We start from the raw sequence: 16016 nt of genomic DNA on the forward strand, positions 1-16016 counted from the left end.
TAGCAATTTGGAGACAATCAACCTTCTTGTAGGGCTTTTTTTGAGTGGTTTCTGATATTTCTTTAGCCTCGCTAGCTTTAGTTTATGACCAAATACATGCAAAATCAATGACATTCCCATCTGCCTCAGCTCTGCTTTGTGTTTCGTGCTAATTAGCAATTTGGATTTGGTGAACTTATCCTTTAAAAATAACAAAAGTATACAGAAATAGCCAATCTTCTCACTGATGGTTTCATTTGTTTATGTGGGTCATCTAAAAGGATCAATATGTAATGTGTTAAAATGACTAAAGAAAACATGAAAAGGATGTTTTGGGGGCTAGTCAAAAATTCCTCTGACGGTTTTTGGATACATGGCCTCACTGTTCCTACGTCCCAGAATATATGAATTTATGTTGAATTTTTGTATCTCAGGTTGCTTAATATCCTGCCTTTTGATTATTTATGCTGTATTCGACTACTTGTCACATGTTTGAATAAATAAGATAAGAATAGATATCATACTGAAGATATGTTGTAAATTAAAATGATATGTAAAAGATTCACACTGCAATAGAAGAGTGTTTTATTGTTAAAATAACATTGATAACACAGTCATATTCTGCTGCGAGCTAGGCTGCATGTACGAAATTCTTACTGGATCAGCCGTCAAGGGGTCAAAGTGAACAAAAGGTTAAAAAAAAATGTTATTACAAAAACAATATATTTTCCATCATAAATAAATAAAATTCAGACACTTACACTGAAATAAGGGAAACAACTGCCAGGAGAGTGAACACCAATAAGAAGTTATAAAAATCATTCTTTTAAAAATGAAGAATCCCCACGAAACGTAAAAATGCACATAATTGACGAGAAATGGCAAACTGGTTTCTGTTTTACAAACTTGTGATTCCCAAAAGATTCAAACGTGTTTCCAACGGACTGAGAAGACTGAGAATGAAGACATGGCATCGGTGTGATGTACCTCGTACGGTTCGCAAGCAGATATGATCCTTTTTCAAAGTGCTAGCTTCACCTTCAAAACAAACCATCACAAATTCCAAAACTGTGATGAAGAAAACTGGAGACGTTCCTCGTGATAGAAATGAAGCATCCAGAACAAAAACAGAGAAAGGATCCGGAAGCAAATCAAACAAAAAAATTGAACAGTACTCAGGATTGTGGGAGCAAAAGGTCCCCACGAGAAAACAGCTCTAGAAAATAAAAAATTGTAACTTCATAGGGAATGACCTGTTTTCTCAGGTTATCCAGTGTTTTCTAAAGGCTAATAACCACTGTGTCTAGCTTATTTAACCAACGGACTAAAGGGACTTTCCTAAATCTACATACCTTGAGGTGTCACAGCACAGAAACACAAGGCTACAGAGAACAGCGAAGACCTAAACTCCCTACAGCACTGCAGATACTGACTGACACGACTGACTGAAGCTACTTACACTGCACTGCTTGTAAAGACGCACCTCTGTGAACAGCTACCACATCATGGCACTGTCAGTTTGGTAAGGCCACCACATCTCCTGACCTGGTTCTCTCACAGTCACAGATGGTTGTTGTATGAAACGTTATCTGCTTTTGATGGTTGGCGGCTACAAAGACTTCAGGTTTTATACACTTGGGCAGCATGAATGTGATGTTTTCTACAGTTTAGGTAATATTTGTTCTCAGCAAGGTTCTGAAAGTAACCCTTATGAAACTACATGTAGCTTGACTGAGTGATGATGGAGAGGACACTGAAGAACGAAATGCAACTAAAGACAGGTGTTAGCGAATGAGCTAGCAACATTAAACCTTGGTTTGCGCTCCTCTTGGCTTCCACACTTGGTGCCTTTAGTCCCAATGCTGAACCTGCCCCACACTTGTGTTTTGAGTTTGACACCGACTGTCTGAATGCTCAGTAGTTCTTCCGACAGATTTTTGTAAAAAGGATGTACTAAGATAAAAGACTCAAGACCCCTTTGTGTTATTTAAGGCTAAAAATGAAAGAACACAGTCCGAATCCTTGTCCCAGCCCGTGTTATCAAAGGCTAACATGAAAGTACATTCATTTTAGTTGTAAGGAACAAAAAAAGAAAGAAAAGGAAATCATAAAGTTGAACGTAAATTTGTTTCCCTCGGCGTCAATGCGAGGGCATATTTCTTGTGATCATCGCTGTAATAATGAACCATCTCCCTACAACCAAAATCTACACACTGCACAGTATTGACTTGCATTATAAACAATGATAATGACTATTTACAAAGTATCAACATGTTCAGTTATAGTATAACACATAATATCCTTTCAACAGGGGATGCTACAATATCTATCAAATTGCTAAAGACTAAAATATGTTCTGAAAGCCTAAAATTTCTGTTAAAGGTAAGCCTCGAAGGATTTTCTCTCTCTAGCCACTGTTATTGTTGATTGTGGTGTGTAGCTTTCCAGTCTAGCTAACTAGAAAAGGAAACTGCGCTGAAGAAAAATGAGTGAATTAGCGCTCCGCAGACACGTGTAACAGCAAGCCAAATTTGGTTTGCACTCGACTGTTTCACAGCAGTATTATGTCGCGAGACAATCCAACAGGTTTTCATCACATTATTCCACCTGAATTCAGAGGAAATTAAACTAACGGCGCGGCAAGGAGAGGCTGTGCCTGGAGAGCCCCCGCGAAAGAATTGAGCTGGTCCCCGTACGACAAAGGTCCGTTCCCACTGCTCTGATGCTCCAGCTGAACAAGTCTGGGATATTCAGCATAAGGATTTGTTACTCTGACTTCATTAAGTCATTAAGGTACAAGTTGATTCTCTCATTTGCAGGTGAGAGTCCATGTGTGTGTGTTTTTGAGTGTGTGTTGAGTGTGTCAAAGTGAATGATAACATTAGGAATGGGAATGCAGTTTATATCACAAATGATTATGTGAATGTCCAACGAGGCGGAACCGCATTTAACTTCTCTCCAACTCCATTTTGTCGTCAGGATTAACGTTCAGTTTCTAGTTCTTGAAAAGTTTGGGGTTTTTTTTCAGATTCTAGGGAGGCATTCAACAATTAATTGCCAACTATTTTGATAATCAATTAACTGGTTTGAGTAATTTTTTTATCATCACAATTATCAGACTCCACCTTCGTAAATGTGAATATTTTCTGGTTCTTTTCCTCCTCCATGACAGTAAACTGAACATCTCTGGGTTGTGAACAAAACAAAACATTTTAATGGACATTTTCACCATTTCCTGCCATTTTACTGGCCAACAACTTATTGATTAATATAGAAAACAATCGACAGATATTAGATTCCCAGTCACTTCATTTGAGTAGAATTTAATACAATTTTTCTTTCTTTGACCTCACTTTCTGATGTGTTCGCACATTCAGAATGTAACAGAACAAAATGTATTCACTTAATGTGTCACCATTCCCATCCCTAATGAACTTTATGTTAACCATGTTTGATAAGATTATGTATGAAACTGCCTCCAGGACTTGTTGAGTCTCTACTGTCCTGTCACCTCTATAACGTCATCATCAGAGCTACTGCCGCCGTTCTCCGCGCTGTGATGTCTGTCCGGCTGGGTCAGAGCTGCCCCCAACAGGCTGGAGGTTGGATTGTTGAAATGGGAGAGGAAACTGGATGTGGTGGAGCTGGAGTTAGGTGCAGGAAATCCCCCTGACCCAGAGAGGAGAGGGGTGGGGAACATCCTGGAATCAGAGAGCAGGGACTGACTGTAGTTGAGAGGGAAGCCTGACGACAGCAGGCCGGCCATGTTGGGATTCATCAAGTACGGAGGCAGAGAACCCGACGCCAGTGAAGAAGAAGGTGCTGCCGACGATGAGGAGGACATGGGGATGGTGGTGGAAGCGGAGGAGAAAACGGTGGGAAGAGAGGACGAGGAGGGGGTGGGCAGGTGTCCGTTCCCTGTGGCAGACTGTCTCAGTAGGTCCGAACCTGCAGAAGGGAACATGGTCTGTAGGTCAGCTAGCGTTTGTCCCGGTGTCTGAAGGAACGACGATCCACCACTGCCACCCATCAGAAGTGGATGACTCATGTGTCCTAGGTTCCCCAGTAGGGAGGAGGAGTTCAGACCCACGGGAGGAAAACTGAGCCCACCAGGGCTCATGGACAGTCCGGGGAAATGACTTGCAGCAGAGGTGCGTTTGCCTCCTACTTGTGTGTTGCCCTGGCTGTCAGAACTCCTGCGTTTGCTGCCGCGCATCTCCAAAGCTGAACTCAGGATGTCGTCAGTGAGTTGCCTGCTGAGATCGCCGGTCTCGCTGCCTTGTGAGCTGCCTTCATCCCCCGCCCGTAAAGCCAACACGTCTGATGGTGATGGCAATTCGTTTCCCACACCGGCGGGGGCATCGCCCGTGGATGAGGTGTAGCGGCTGATCTCTCTGAGAATCTCAGAGCTTAAGGGAGAGGAGGACTGCTGCTCCCCGTTGGGGGATGGCTGCTGCTGATCCCCTGGGGATGAACAGCCATTACTGACTGGATGGATCAGGGGGCCATGGGAGTCTGTGGGGGAGAGAGAAACTCAGTCATGAAATGTCAGGAGACATGTGCCTCTGAATAATTAAGTTTTGAAAGGTCAATCGTAGAAATAAGACACTTTGCTTAAAATCTGTTTGTATTTTAATTCATAAATATTAGATATTAACAAATTATAAGCAGTGATTCCCTATTGTGCTTCCTCACCTAACACCGACAACATAAGAACTCTACACCTTCAATCAATATTTATTTTTACATGTTTTGTATTGCAATGTCGTACAAAAAAAGAAGAAAAAGGACATGTGGTGAAAGGCCTTAAAGCCAAATCACAGATAACTGTAATGACGTCACAATGACATCACTTGGTTATTTTCTCAGACTTGAGAAATCTCCCTTCAGAGCCACAGAAGACATTGTATACAACTGTTTCTACATAGTTGTATTGTACTTATGACAAGTCAGCTGAACTTCATTTGTAAAAGAACACCACCATCAAAGTGGTGTAAGTTGTAGTTAAACTATGCAGCCGGAACCAAGAACTATCAATATGAATTCATACCTCTTGAAGCAGCAGAGCCTCCGACTGCTGGTCGACTGATCTTTCCAGATCGAATAGCAAAAATCCTTCCATCATTCGTCCTGATGTAGGTGCCTGTGGTGGAAGAAAAACATCAAGTGATGGAGGCGGTAACTCAAAATGCCTCGTATGCAGACAGCAATGGTTGTGTTGTTGCAACTAACCTTTAGATCCTCTGATAACGTGGATGCTCTCTCCTGCACTGATTCGAGCTTGAACATCTGTTGTGCTGTTGGCTCCTGGGATTACTATATCTGTAAATCCAGGCAAAAAGGATGATGTTATTATCTGGTTTCACAAGACATTACTCACGTTTCCTCTATTGAAACATCAAATATGTAAATTCATTCACTTTGTGTGTGGTGCTTTCGGAGATTTAAACATTTAAATATATGACACATTACCAGTTGTGGTGACGATCCTCTGCACATAAACTCCAGCTTTCTGCAGGAAGTTGACAGGCAGACTGCTGGCAGAGCTGGACCCAGCCATGCCCATGCCGACCTGGCGAGGCATCATGGGAATTGGGGTCGACTGGATGGGCCTGACACTTGCCACAGGCTTGTCATCTGGCCGTGCCATGGGACGCCTGAGAATATGAGGGCTGAACTCATGAGACGCTCACACACACACATACTCTAACAGTGAGTGAGTTTATTTTTAGAGGTGTGTTTTTGCCTGAATGCACAAACTTCTATATATATTGGTGGAAGAGCTAGTCAGAAACAGTTTTTACCATAAAAACAAACCATTAGCATTTGTTAGCCAGTACATAAACAAATACATGAGATACCCAGAAGAAATGCAAGCTAAACAATCCAGTCTGAAACCCACCAGCCGCGCTGGTTAAACGCTGGTATGTTTGTGAGCGTCTGATCACTGGTTGGGTAATAGGGGGCATACGAGGGGCGAGAGTATGGCACAGAGGCTCGTTTCTCATCCTCGTAGCTCTTCTTGGCGGCTCTCTTCTCTGCTTTGGTCAGTTTGGACTCCTTGCGGTCCACCAGCAGAGACTCATGATGGAAAGGTTGCTACAGAGACAAACGGGTAAAAAGGAAACTGAATTACAGATCAGATCAGGTCAGATTTTCTACGCAGGTTGCCATGCCAGAGAAAACTCACTGCTTATGTAGCATCACAACATTAAGAAGATAGTTTCAATCTTGTCCTTTTCCTCTGCTGCTGTACTTATTTCACCATGGACAGTTTACAACCCTTTTCAGACAGGATTTCAGTTTTACTCGGTAAACTGGGGAAATGTAACCGTTACTAGAGATGCACAATATATACCGGGATGATAATTTATCTTTTTACTGGTATCAGTGAAATTATAGCTGATAAATATAGATGACAACACAAAGCCAAATCGCTTTCATGGACACAAGAACTGCAACTACACGCTCTGATACAGTAGGTAGTGGTATGCACCTTTACATCCATCTTTCTTCACTACATCTTTGCCTTTCTTACCCTCAGGTGTGCATAAACTACAGCTTATAACCGTCTCTTTAAATTACAAAAATGTGAAATTATCAGTTATCTTGACTGTATCGGCCATGAGAATCTGTTTCAGGTAAAAAAAATATCCGTATCGTGCACCTATTTCATCTGGAAGATGAGCCTTTCTGGTCTTTTTTTGAGATTTTTTGGTAAGTGCTGTTGCATTCAGAAGGTTGTGTATTTTGTGCCCAAAGCCACTGGCCCACCTTGACGTAAATTACAACATATGACACACACACAGCACAAAGAAGAGCATCAAAACATTCAGAGCTGCACTCACCAGAATCAGTTTTAACTAAGTTAACAAATATTTAAGATATATTTAAACAAAGCTGCCTTTCTCTGCAGAGGCTTCAGAGTGAAACCTATCATGTGACTGTACCTTGGTGATGAGGTGTGGGTAAAGGTGACAAGCTTGGTATATCACTATTTCCATGTCCTCTGGGGACGTCAGAGAGATCTTGCCAGGTTCTTCCTCCACAAAATGCAGCAGTGACTCCACTTCCTTACGAGTGAAGTTGAGCACTGGGTTCAAGTCGTCAACCACTCGGTCTTCAAACACACAGAGAGACACAACATTTTAAGACTGGACATGATTCAGGTAATTGCCCATATTAGATCTAGTTAAATATGTTTAAGTATGACACAATAATATCAATGTTTATGCAAGACTTAAAATACAGTAGCAACTTGAAACGTGTAAAAATCACAAGTGTCCATTTGAACAAAGGAGATTGAGCGAATGCTCAAATAAAATGTCTAACAAACATGTAAAAATCTCTTACCTGACATGCCCTGTTTGGAGACTTGTCTGTCATAAATCTTTTTCTCCAAGGTGTAATCACAGACCAGACGGTAAATGTGGCAGGGTTTCCTCTGACCATAGCGGTACACCCTACACACCGCTTGGGCATCGTGACATGGGTTCCAAGAGGCGTCAAACACAACGACACGGTTGGCACCGATCAAGTTTACCCCCAGGCAGCCCGCTCTGAAAGAAAACACAGCAAATGAATGACAAAGCGTCTCCCAGTGTGGAAAAGATCAAATAAAACTAGAGAGCAGAGACACATACCTTGTAGAAAGTAGGAAGACCCATGTTGCGGTGTTCTCTGGGTCATTAAACTGATTGATAAGTCGCTCTCTTTCTGAGGCAGATGTACTCCCATCCAGTCCTGTAGGCAGACATACAACGTCTTTTAACACTGAAGCACTTGAACACACTTGAACTTGCAGCAACATGAAGTATCATGTGTTGTGCTGGAAACTGGTTGTTAATTTATGCAAGCTGCCTCCATTTCTAAGCTTATGTTAGCTACTGTTGCACTCTGTTAGTGGAGTGGAGAGAGGAACTAAGATGAGGCCCTCGAGAATGTGCAAATATTCTCATCCTTTGGACTGTCATGGACAATCAGACCGAAGTCCCTCACAAATAATTCCAATCAACCAACCAATCAACTGAGAGACAAAGAAGATCTCAATAAAAAAGTGATTAATACATGTTCATTTGCTTCAAATTGTTACACAGAGCCCCATTAACATCAACCTGGGAGATTTTCAATCATGGACATTTCTACTGAATTCCTACAGGAGAAGTACTTTTTCATCCTGGCAGAGCAGTACAACATGCCTGTAGGAGTCTATAACTCTCTCTAGGGAAAACATGTACAACATACACAAAAAGAACAATGTCAAACATCTTTGTCAAATTGTAAGTATTATATAGTGCTCCTAAACTTGTTTCCAGACCACAGGGTACACTTGCCAAATGTTCAAAAAGGGAGAACTGAAGAAATTTCAGCTGCTGGTAACAAATCAATAAAGACAATCAGAGCTTTGAGGTTTCTGTGCTGATGACGACACCCTCTGCAGAATTGCTGGTTTAGACGGAGAGCACAGATTGAACTCACTGTAGTAATTGAGGTTGCGAACCCAGGTTTTGCCCGGAGTGTCGGGGGAGGAGACGCCCGCCGGCATGGGTCTCTTTGACAAGAAGTCCTCAATGACGGTCAAGGTGGACAAACTTTGACTGGAGGGTACACAGCAGAAACACATAAGAATGGTGTAAGAGACAAGAACTTTGGTATAGAATCAATGTATGTTATAATGAAATAAAATAGACTTCATTTAACTACAGTGTTCTGTGGACTACTGCATGTGTGAATAAAGTTGTATACAGCCTTTTGAGGCTCCAGGCTCTGATAAATTAAAGCAGGCACTTTTCAAGTCTACTGACAGCTCAAAGTGCTTTACAACACTTGTCAGATTCACCCATTCACACACACATTCATACACTGATGGCGGAGGCTGCCATGCAAGGTGCCAACTGCTCATCAGGAGCAATTTGGGCCTCAGTATCTTGCTCAAGGACACTTCGACATGCAGCTAGGGGGCGCCAGGATTCAAACCAGCGACCTTCCGATTACTAGACCACCCGCTCTACCTCCTGAGATACAGCCGCCCGCAAAAAAATTGCCTCCAGTTGGGTCACTCAGTGGCTGCATTGCATTGTGGGTTACATTACCCACAATGCAACATAGCCACGGAGTGACATTACTGGAGCCAATTTGTCAACTTACATGCAGCTTCCTCTGGAGCCACAAAAAGGCTTTATACCACTTTTGACATGTCTGCAGCAGAACTCCTCAAGACCTGTAAACATTCTTTGATGTGTAAAATTTGTGGAGTCACCAGAAATGCTGTATGTACATATATGGCTACAAACAACATCACCAAATTCCTGCTTGCAAAAGTAACCTGGAAATGATGCAGAAAATCTCATAAGACGTAGGAGGATTAAAATATTAACGTCCAACAGTTTGCATAAACCTCCAAAAAAAGTCTCATTAATTAACTGAAATGCACAAAGAAACCTCTTCTCTAAGCTGCTTAATGGTGGATTTGTGTTTAATGCAGTGTATGTAGAGCAGAGGAGTTACCTAAAGACCAACATCTTGTCTCCTCTTCCCACACTCTCATCAATCAAATGGAAGAGCAAAACCATCTTGGCAGAGTTCTCGAGAACTCCTGTCTGGTAGTTTGACACAATGTCCTTTGCCTGAGACACAAATATAAGAAAAGGCTGTTAGAAGTAACTCAAAAGAAGGAGACAACAAACCAACAACAAACAGAGATTACATGCTGTGCAGAGTAATCAGTTCTGGACAAAGAAGCATCTTTCAATATTCAACTGTTAGTAGCTTAAGGTTTGAAACAAGTCGACTCTTTTAGCTGTAAAACGAAGCTACAGAGAAAACAGCTTCTGTCATGACATACCCATTCATATGTGATGACTTGATTGGCTCTATCCTGGGAGGGATTGAGCGGTGGCAGGCTGTTGTTGACTTTGCTGTTGCTTGAGTCAGCTACTTTGGCTTTGAGGCCAGCGCCCGGTGCAGAGCAGCGGGTGTTACCAGCTGAAGTGATGTCATCGAGGTCCAGGTCCTGCTCGTTGGCCTGATTCTCCTTCTGCAGGGCTTCATAGAGGACGTCTGGGTGGTTCCAGATCTGGAAGACGAAAGGAGACTTTCATGATCAAAAAATGCCGAAGCAGTTAGGGATGCACGGTATTGGGTTTTCACAGATATCCCATATGCTGATTGCAGATGTCGATGACACACAGTATGCACATATTTTTCTACCTAATTGCAGAGAACATGAAGTGTTTCCTGTAGTGGAAATAACATACTATTATACCTTCTCTTATCCTGATGGCCCACTAGCAGGTGCAGACATACAGTGCATCTCAAAATGTACATATTCACTTGGCAAATTAAGAAAACTACTTAGCCTATGCATAATTAAAGCGTCTCTTTAGCACTTCATATCAGCAGAAATGTTATTTTTTTGTGGCAGATGCCGATATTTAATTTTAAGGCCTTTGTTAGCCGTTAAAATGATGTGCTGATATTATCATCATCTCTAATATTAGCATTTTAATAGTCGCATCAAAATGAAACTCAGGACTCATCTCTGAAAAAGTATAGACACGTTGTTGAGTTTTCTAACTAACAGCTCGGAAAACAGCTTCACCTTGCAGCACACACAGAAGGCTTTGAGTGGGTTTAGACCGAGCCAGCCGCTGTTCCCTGCTTCTCGAAAGCGTTTCATGAACTCGGTATACAGCGCCCTCTGAATGGGAGAGAGCCGGACCAAGATCACATGCTCCTCCTTGGACGGAAGCTGGTCTCGCAGCACATCATGACCACGTCTGTAACCCAGAAGAAACGCACAGAGAACAGGTTAGCAATATTCAGAAAGGTGAGATTTATTTTCAAGATGTCCAATTACTAAATCAAGCGCTGACAGAAAGTTTACCTCTGGACAAAACCCTCCAGCAGGCTGTGAAGCACATGGCTGCGGTAGCGCATCAAGCGCACGTCTTGAGGCGTGCTGTCCATGCACTGCCCGTTCAGAATGGGCCGCTCAAACATGTTGCTGAACTCCTGACGTGTGCCTAAAAAATCGGGCCTAACAAAGTCCACCATGCACCAGTATTCAATGAGGTTGTTCTGCAAAGGGTAGCCCGTCAGGACTACTCTGCGCCGGGAGCGGATGTTCTTCAGAGCCTGTGATGTGCTGGCATGGTAGTTCTTGATGCGATGACCCTCGTCACATATCACCACGTCTGGGCCAGGCCGTGTTATGGCCCTTTCAATACCTTAAAAGGGGGAAGGGAAGATTGAATTGAAATAAATCACACGTTTGCATCTGTATCTCTAACCCTTTTTTAAGTTCCCACATTATGTTGATTTTAAGATTCATAAATTTTTTAAAATCTTCAAATTCACTCTCTGTCTGACCTTTCATGAGCTCCTGCTGTCTGTCTTCTTCATCCAGGTCGATGATGATTGGTCCTGCGGGCTTCTTCGATTTCCTTTTCTTGCCCATCACAAAGCTCTTCTTCATGGACAGAAGGCGGTACATCTCATAACCCATCAGTAACACCCCTCCATCTCTGGACCAGTCCTCCACAACCTTGGCTCTGGCCAGCGTTGTTCTGAAAGTCACACAGTCAGTGTGATTAACAGCTCATATACAGTGGATACTTTACCTCACACACAACATGCTACTTACTTGTGCTCATCGTTGAGGACGTGAACTTTGAAATTGCGGCCTGTGGCTACTGCAGGGTCAGTTTCAGTGGCGAGGGCCTCCTGGGGTGGGAGCCAGAGGTTAAACTCCGTCAGCCAGTTCTGAAGCGTGTTCACCTTTTAATAAAGCAAACAAAGGAGGTTAGTTGAATCAAAATAAAATAGGGAACATCAGGGAACAAGAATGCCTGCTCTAGTGACTACATATTTCGTATACAGTTGGATTACTCACAGGAACAATGGCCAGCACAGTGTGAGCCTCAGTATTCCCCAGTAGGATCTCAATGAAGGAGATGACCTGCAGAGTCTTGCCCAACCCCATGCTGTGTGCGAGGATGCAGCCAAAGCCACTGCTGGTCTTATACCGCTCCAGAGACTCGATGAGGTTATCATAGAGAAACCGGATCCCCCCGATCTGAGAAATTAGGAGACATTGGTTTGAGAGAAAACAAGCTGGACTGAGTTAAGTTGCCGAGTGCTCATGTTTTGAGGGTTCGAGAGAGAGTGTGAATACGCATACCTGGTGAGGTTTGACGGCCCTGGCCAACTGCGGAGCGAGGTAAAGGTCTTTCTCGTCTGCAGGGTGATTGATATTAACCAGCACCCGACCCTGGGCATCAGGCAGATTCAGACCGTCGTTGGTGTGCGCCCCGCTGCTCTCCTCTGAGGCACTGGCGCCATCAGCGTCCTCATCAGCCGACTCGCTGCTTATCTGCAGGGCGTCCTCGTCCCCGGAACTAAGCTCAATTATATCTGCAGCATCATGGAGGTAAACACAATCTGTCAGCTAGCTCAATCCTTATATTTTATGGAATCACTTGGAAAAAAATATCACATATCTTACCATCTCCAATTGCAAGTCCAGGCAGACTGGGGTCTACTCTTTCATCCTCATCACCACTGCTGTCCAGACAGATCACGTCCTGCTTGCTCAGGAGACCAGGGACCAAGTGAGATACTTCTCCTAAAAGTGAAGCAGCATCCACTTTTGGAGAGATTGGAAAGTATCAGGAGATTTAGGATAGAAAGTGCAAAAAATGTAATATGAAAGGTCATATTCAGAGGGACAGTCACCTAGCTGAGATTCTGGGACAGTTGGCGCTGGGGTAGGGAAGTCCTTCCTCTGCTGCTCCAGCCGTTTCCGCCTCTCCATCTCCTCCTGTTGAGCAGCCTTGGTCCCAGCCTCCAGCTGATCCTCTTTCAGCAGCTTTCTGTAAGCAGATGGAAAAACGTTCAGTTTACATACAAATATTAAAGGCTAACAGCGACACTCTGACTGCCGCTGGATCTAAAACTACTTGACCTCAGTTTGCAGTTGTTTTGACTGAGTAATGTCCTCTTTTAAAAATGTTTTACTCTACTCATATTTCTTTGTATATTGACATCATTGCAAATAAGGGGAACCCCAATATATTTGAGACTTAGAGGGTTGAATTAATTAATTATGTAATACACCTGATGGAAAATTTCAAAACGATCCATGTACCTGATATTCTTCCTCATGTGTGCAGGCTTGGATGGCTTGGAAGGTTTGGAGCCTTTTGAAGACTTTGAGGATTTGGTTAATTTGGAGGATTTTTGTTTCTTTGTTTTGCTGGAAGGTGGCTTGATCTTGCTCGAGTTTTCTGGGCTGGTTGGAGGCTTAGAGCGAGAGGCAGGCCTGGAGGGAGACCTGGATGATGGACGGGACGCAGGCCCAGATGGAGGCGGTGAGGATGGCTCTCCGGAGGTAGGTGAAGTGGAGTCCCTGCCATCCTGGGCACTCGCAGGTCGTTCTTGAGAGAGAATAGACAGTATTTTGTTTTTTGAAGACTAGTTAACAAGCACTAATGTTTGATATACACGTGCTATAACATGTTTAATCTCCTTGTCATGAATCAGTAGAAAATGAAATACACAAACACACACAGACACACACACTTACACCCAAAGTTTACACTAAAATGAAATTATAGTAATAAGCATTTTATTTGTCACTCACCAACACTATCGTCTTCATCGTCACCATCATTTTCATCCTCATCTTCCTCCATGTCCTCCAAGTCCTCCTCTTCCTCATCTTCCACGTACTCCTCTTCACTGTTAAGGCTGGGCTCCAGGTCACTTTCTGAAATCGCCTCTTCAGACATGGCGTCTTGCAAGGCTCTCAAAGTATTACCTACACACCTTCATCAGGAGTCCTGAGACGATAAAACACATCACATCTTTACACTAAAATGGTGTACCTTGTCATCTGACAATGAGATTTTACAACCAGCTATGTCACACTGACGACAAGGGAGGAAAAAACTTAAAACAAGACTGATGTGTGACTTAACACGTGTGTGATCTCTTGGCTTGTTTTACCTTACACATGTCTGCTATATAATCTTGTGCCAGACCATTGAGAGCTTTGTACACCAGGAACATTTTTGGAGTCAGTTCTCTAATGAATACAGACTCAGCACAGGTGTCAGACAGTTGGAGGGACATGATGGAATTATTTAGCACGTATTAAAGTAGGAGCAGCTAATTTGAGGAACTGAAACTGAAAGCAAAACCAATAAAAACATCACAATTGTTAAAAAATCTGCGCCCTCATTGATTTGTGTGTCCGATTACGTCAACTTGTACTCAAAGCTACTACAAGGAACTCCAATATTTTCATGATTTCGGAGACCCCTTCGGACAAAAGTGGTAGTGTTTCCACTGTCAAAACAACAACACTCTCCTCCTGCTCCTTTATGACTGGGAAACATACTACTCGCTGTATCTTGACCGAGGAAAATGTAAACACAGCCTCTTCCAGTCTGCACATGTACCCCGTGGCAGGCTTCAAGAAAAACTACATAGAGATAGTTACTCTTCTCGCGGATTGTCTTGCTTGCTTATGGAAGACATACAGAGGTATCAGTATTAAATTGAGACTGTTTCATAAGCAGCTCCTTGTAGTAGCTTTAACATTGTCCCTAACCCCAAGCGGTTGTCTATGCAATGGGTAACCATAAGTTAACTTTATTCTTTATCAAGCCCTGACCCAATGACAGACTTCAAGGTAACATTAATACATAAACCAATGAAAAAGGCATGGACAGATGTTTAAAATATTCTTGAGATGATAGCACTACAAAAATCAGAACTAGATGGAAGACCCACCTCTACATTTAGAGAATTTCTTCTTGTGCGACAGGAAAGTTTGGTGTAGCTACATCACTACTGTACAGAGTTCAGTCTCCTTTGTTGTCTGTACAAATTGTGCTATCATTATTAGGCTGCATGTATGTTTACATTAGTGCTCCACCGTCCATCACACAATGGATGTCTCATGTTTAGGTTTGCGCTCCACATGACCTGACCAATAGGAGGGCTTTCATCCAGCGGCTCTGGAGCCCTGGATGGAGGTGTTGCTAACGAGTAGCATGAAGCTACTTCTGCAGCCTATCTTCTTCTATCACTGTGTTGTTGGTGTTTGTTACCAATAATAGCAAGCATCTGTTAGTAAGCTTATTGGGCTACTTAACTGAAAGCACATAAATACTCTCGTTTCTCAGGCTGAGTCAGCAGACTAATATGCTAGCTAATTACACAACAATAAACGCAAATTCAAACGCTGAAACAACGTAATTGTTGAATTATTCACTGTGCAGTAGTGGCGGCAAACCCGAGTGGCTGGTCGTCACCTGGGTTGGGGGAATAAGGCAGATTTTCTTGTCGGACCTACTGTTTTGTTGGTCGTCGTTGTGAGATAACAATCTTATATTGTGTAGGTGGGACGTTCACGTAGCTAATGCTAGCCTGCATTACAACAAGGCTAACACTCTCGGTTAGGTAAGACCCGTCAGTTAAAGTCAAACATCCGGCGGTTGTTGGAGCTTACCTTGTATGCGACTGTGCTGTACTTTTCAATAAACCTCGCTGTGCACACAACGATAAATCAATTAATCCGTAGTGTAAGTGTGTAAATGAACGTTGCTAATTTCCAATTTTTCCAGTGTGACTATAAATACCGTCCCCGTAGTGGCTACTCTAACAAACGTTCCGTGAGCGAAAAAGTCCGGCAACAATGCACATGAAAAGTAAACGGATAAATAAACGTTTTACTCTGTTTGTTTGCGACACTTCGAGTCTGAATAACCTGTCTTTAAACCCTTAAAAGGCAAAATAGACTTTAATTTCCTTTAATTTCAAGTGTAAAAAGATATCACCCTCGCTGTTGTTTACAAATGTTTGGGTATTGTTTCACGTAGATGTTATATCCGTTACTGAAAGATATACTTAATAAACAAAAAATACAAATTGTTTGCTCAACTGACGTGTTTATTTATTCATTCATTGCTTGTTTTGCGCTTAGTTCCGACAACAGGAAGTTGAAGGTAGGACTATTTTTCGCGACAAAC

General features: G+C 42.7%; 1 protein-coding gene across 1 annotated transcript; it reads right to left on the reverse strand.

The window, feature by feature from the left end:
* Nucleotides 1-547: 547 nt before the first annotated feature.
* rad54l2 (RAD54 like 2) lies at nt 548-15616 on the reverse strand. Its single transcript, XM_084349354.1, has 22 exons — nt 15497-15616; nt 13622-13820; nt 13127-13415; nt 12715-12851; nt 12485-12625; nt 12161-12393; nt 11873-12055; nt 11624-11757; nt 11350-11546; nt 10865-11207; nt 10580-10757; nt 9824-10054; nt 9487-9605; nt 8458-8576; nt 7623-7722; nt 7333-7538; nt 6930-7099; nt 5882-6078; nt 5452-5636; nt 5212-5301; nt 5030-5122; nt 548-4494 (listed from the first exon to the last, which is right to left on the reverse strand). The coding sequence occupies exons 2-22, from the start codon at nt 13767-13769 to the stop codon at nt 3476-3478; spliced, it is 4512 nt and encodes a 1503-aa protein (XP_084205480.1). The 5' UTR covers nt 13770-13820; nt 15497-15616; the 3' UTR covers nt 548-3475.
* Nucleotides 15617-16016: the final 400 nt, after the last annotated feature.

The sequence above is a fragment of the Pagrus pagrus genome (genome assembly GCF_965226575.1).
Source record: "Pagrus pagrus genome assembly, chromosome: 3".
NCBI classification, from domain to species: Eukaryota; Metazoa; Chordata; class Actinopteri; order Spariformes; family Sparidae; genus Pagrus; species Pagrus pagrus.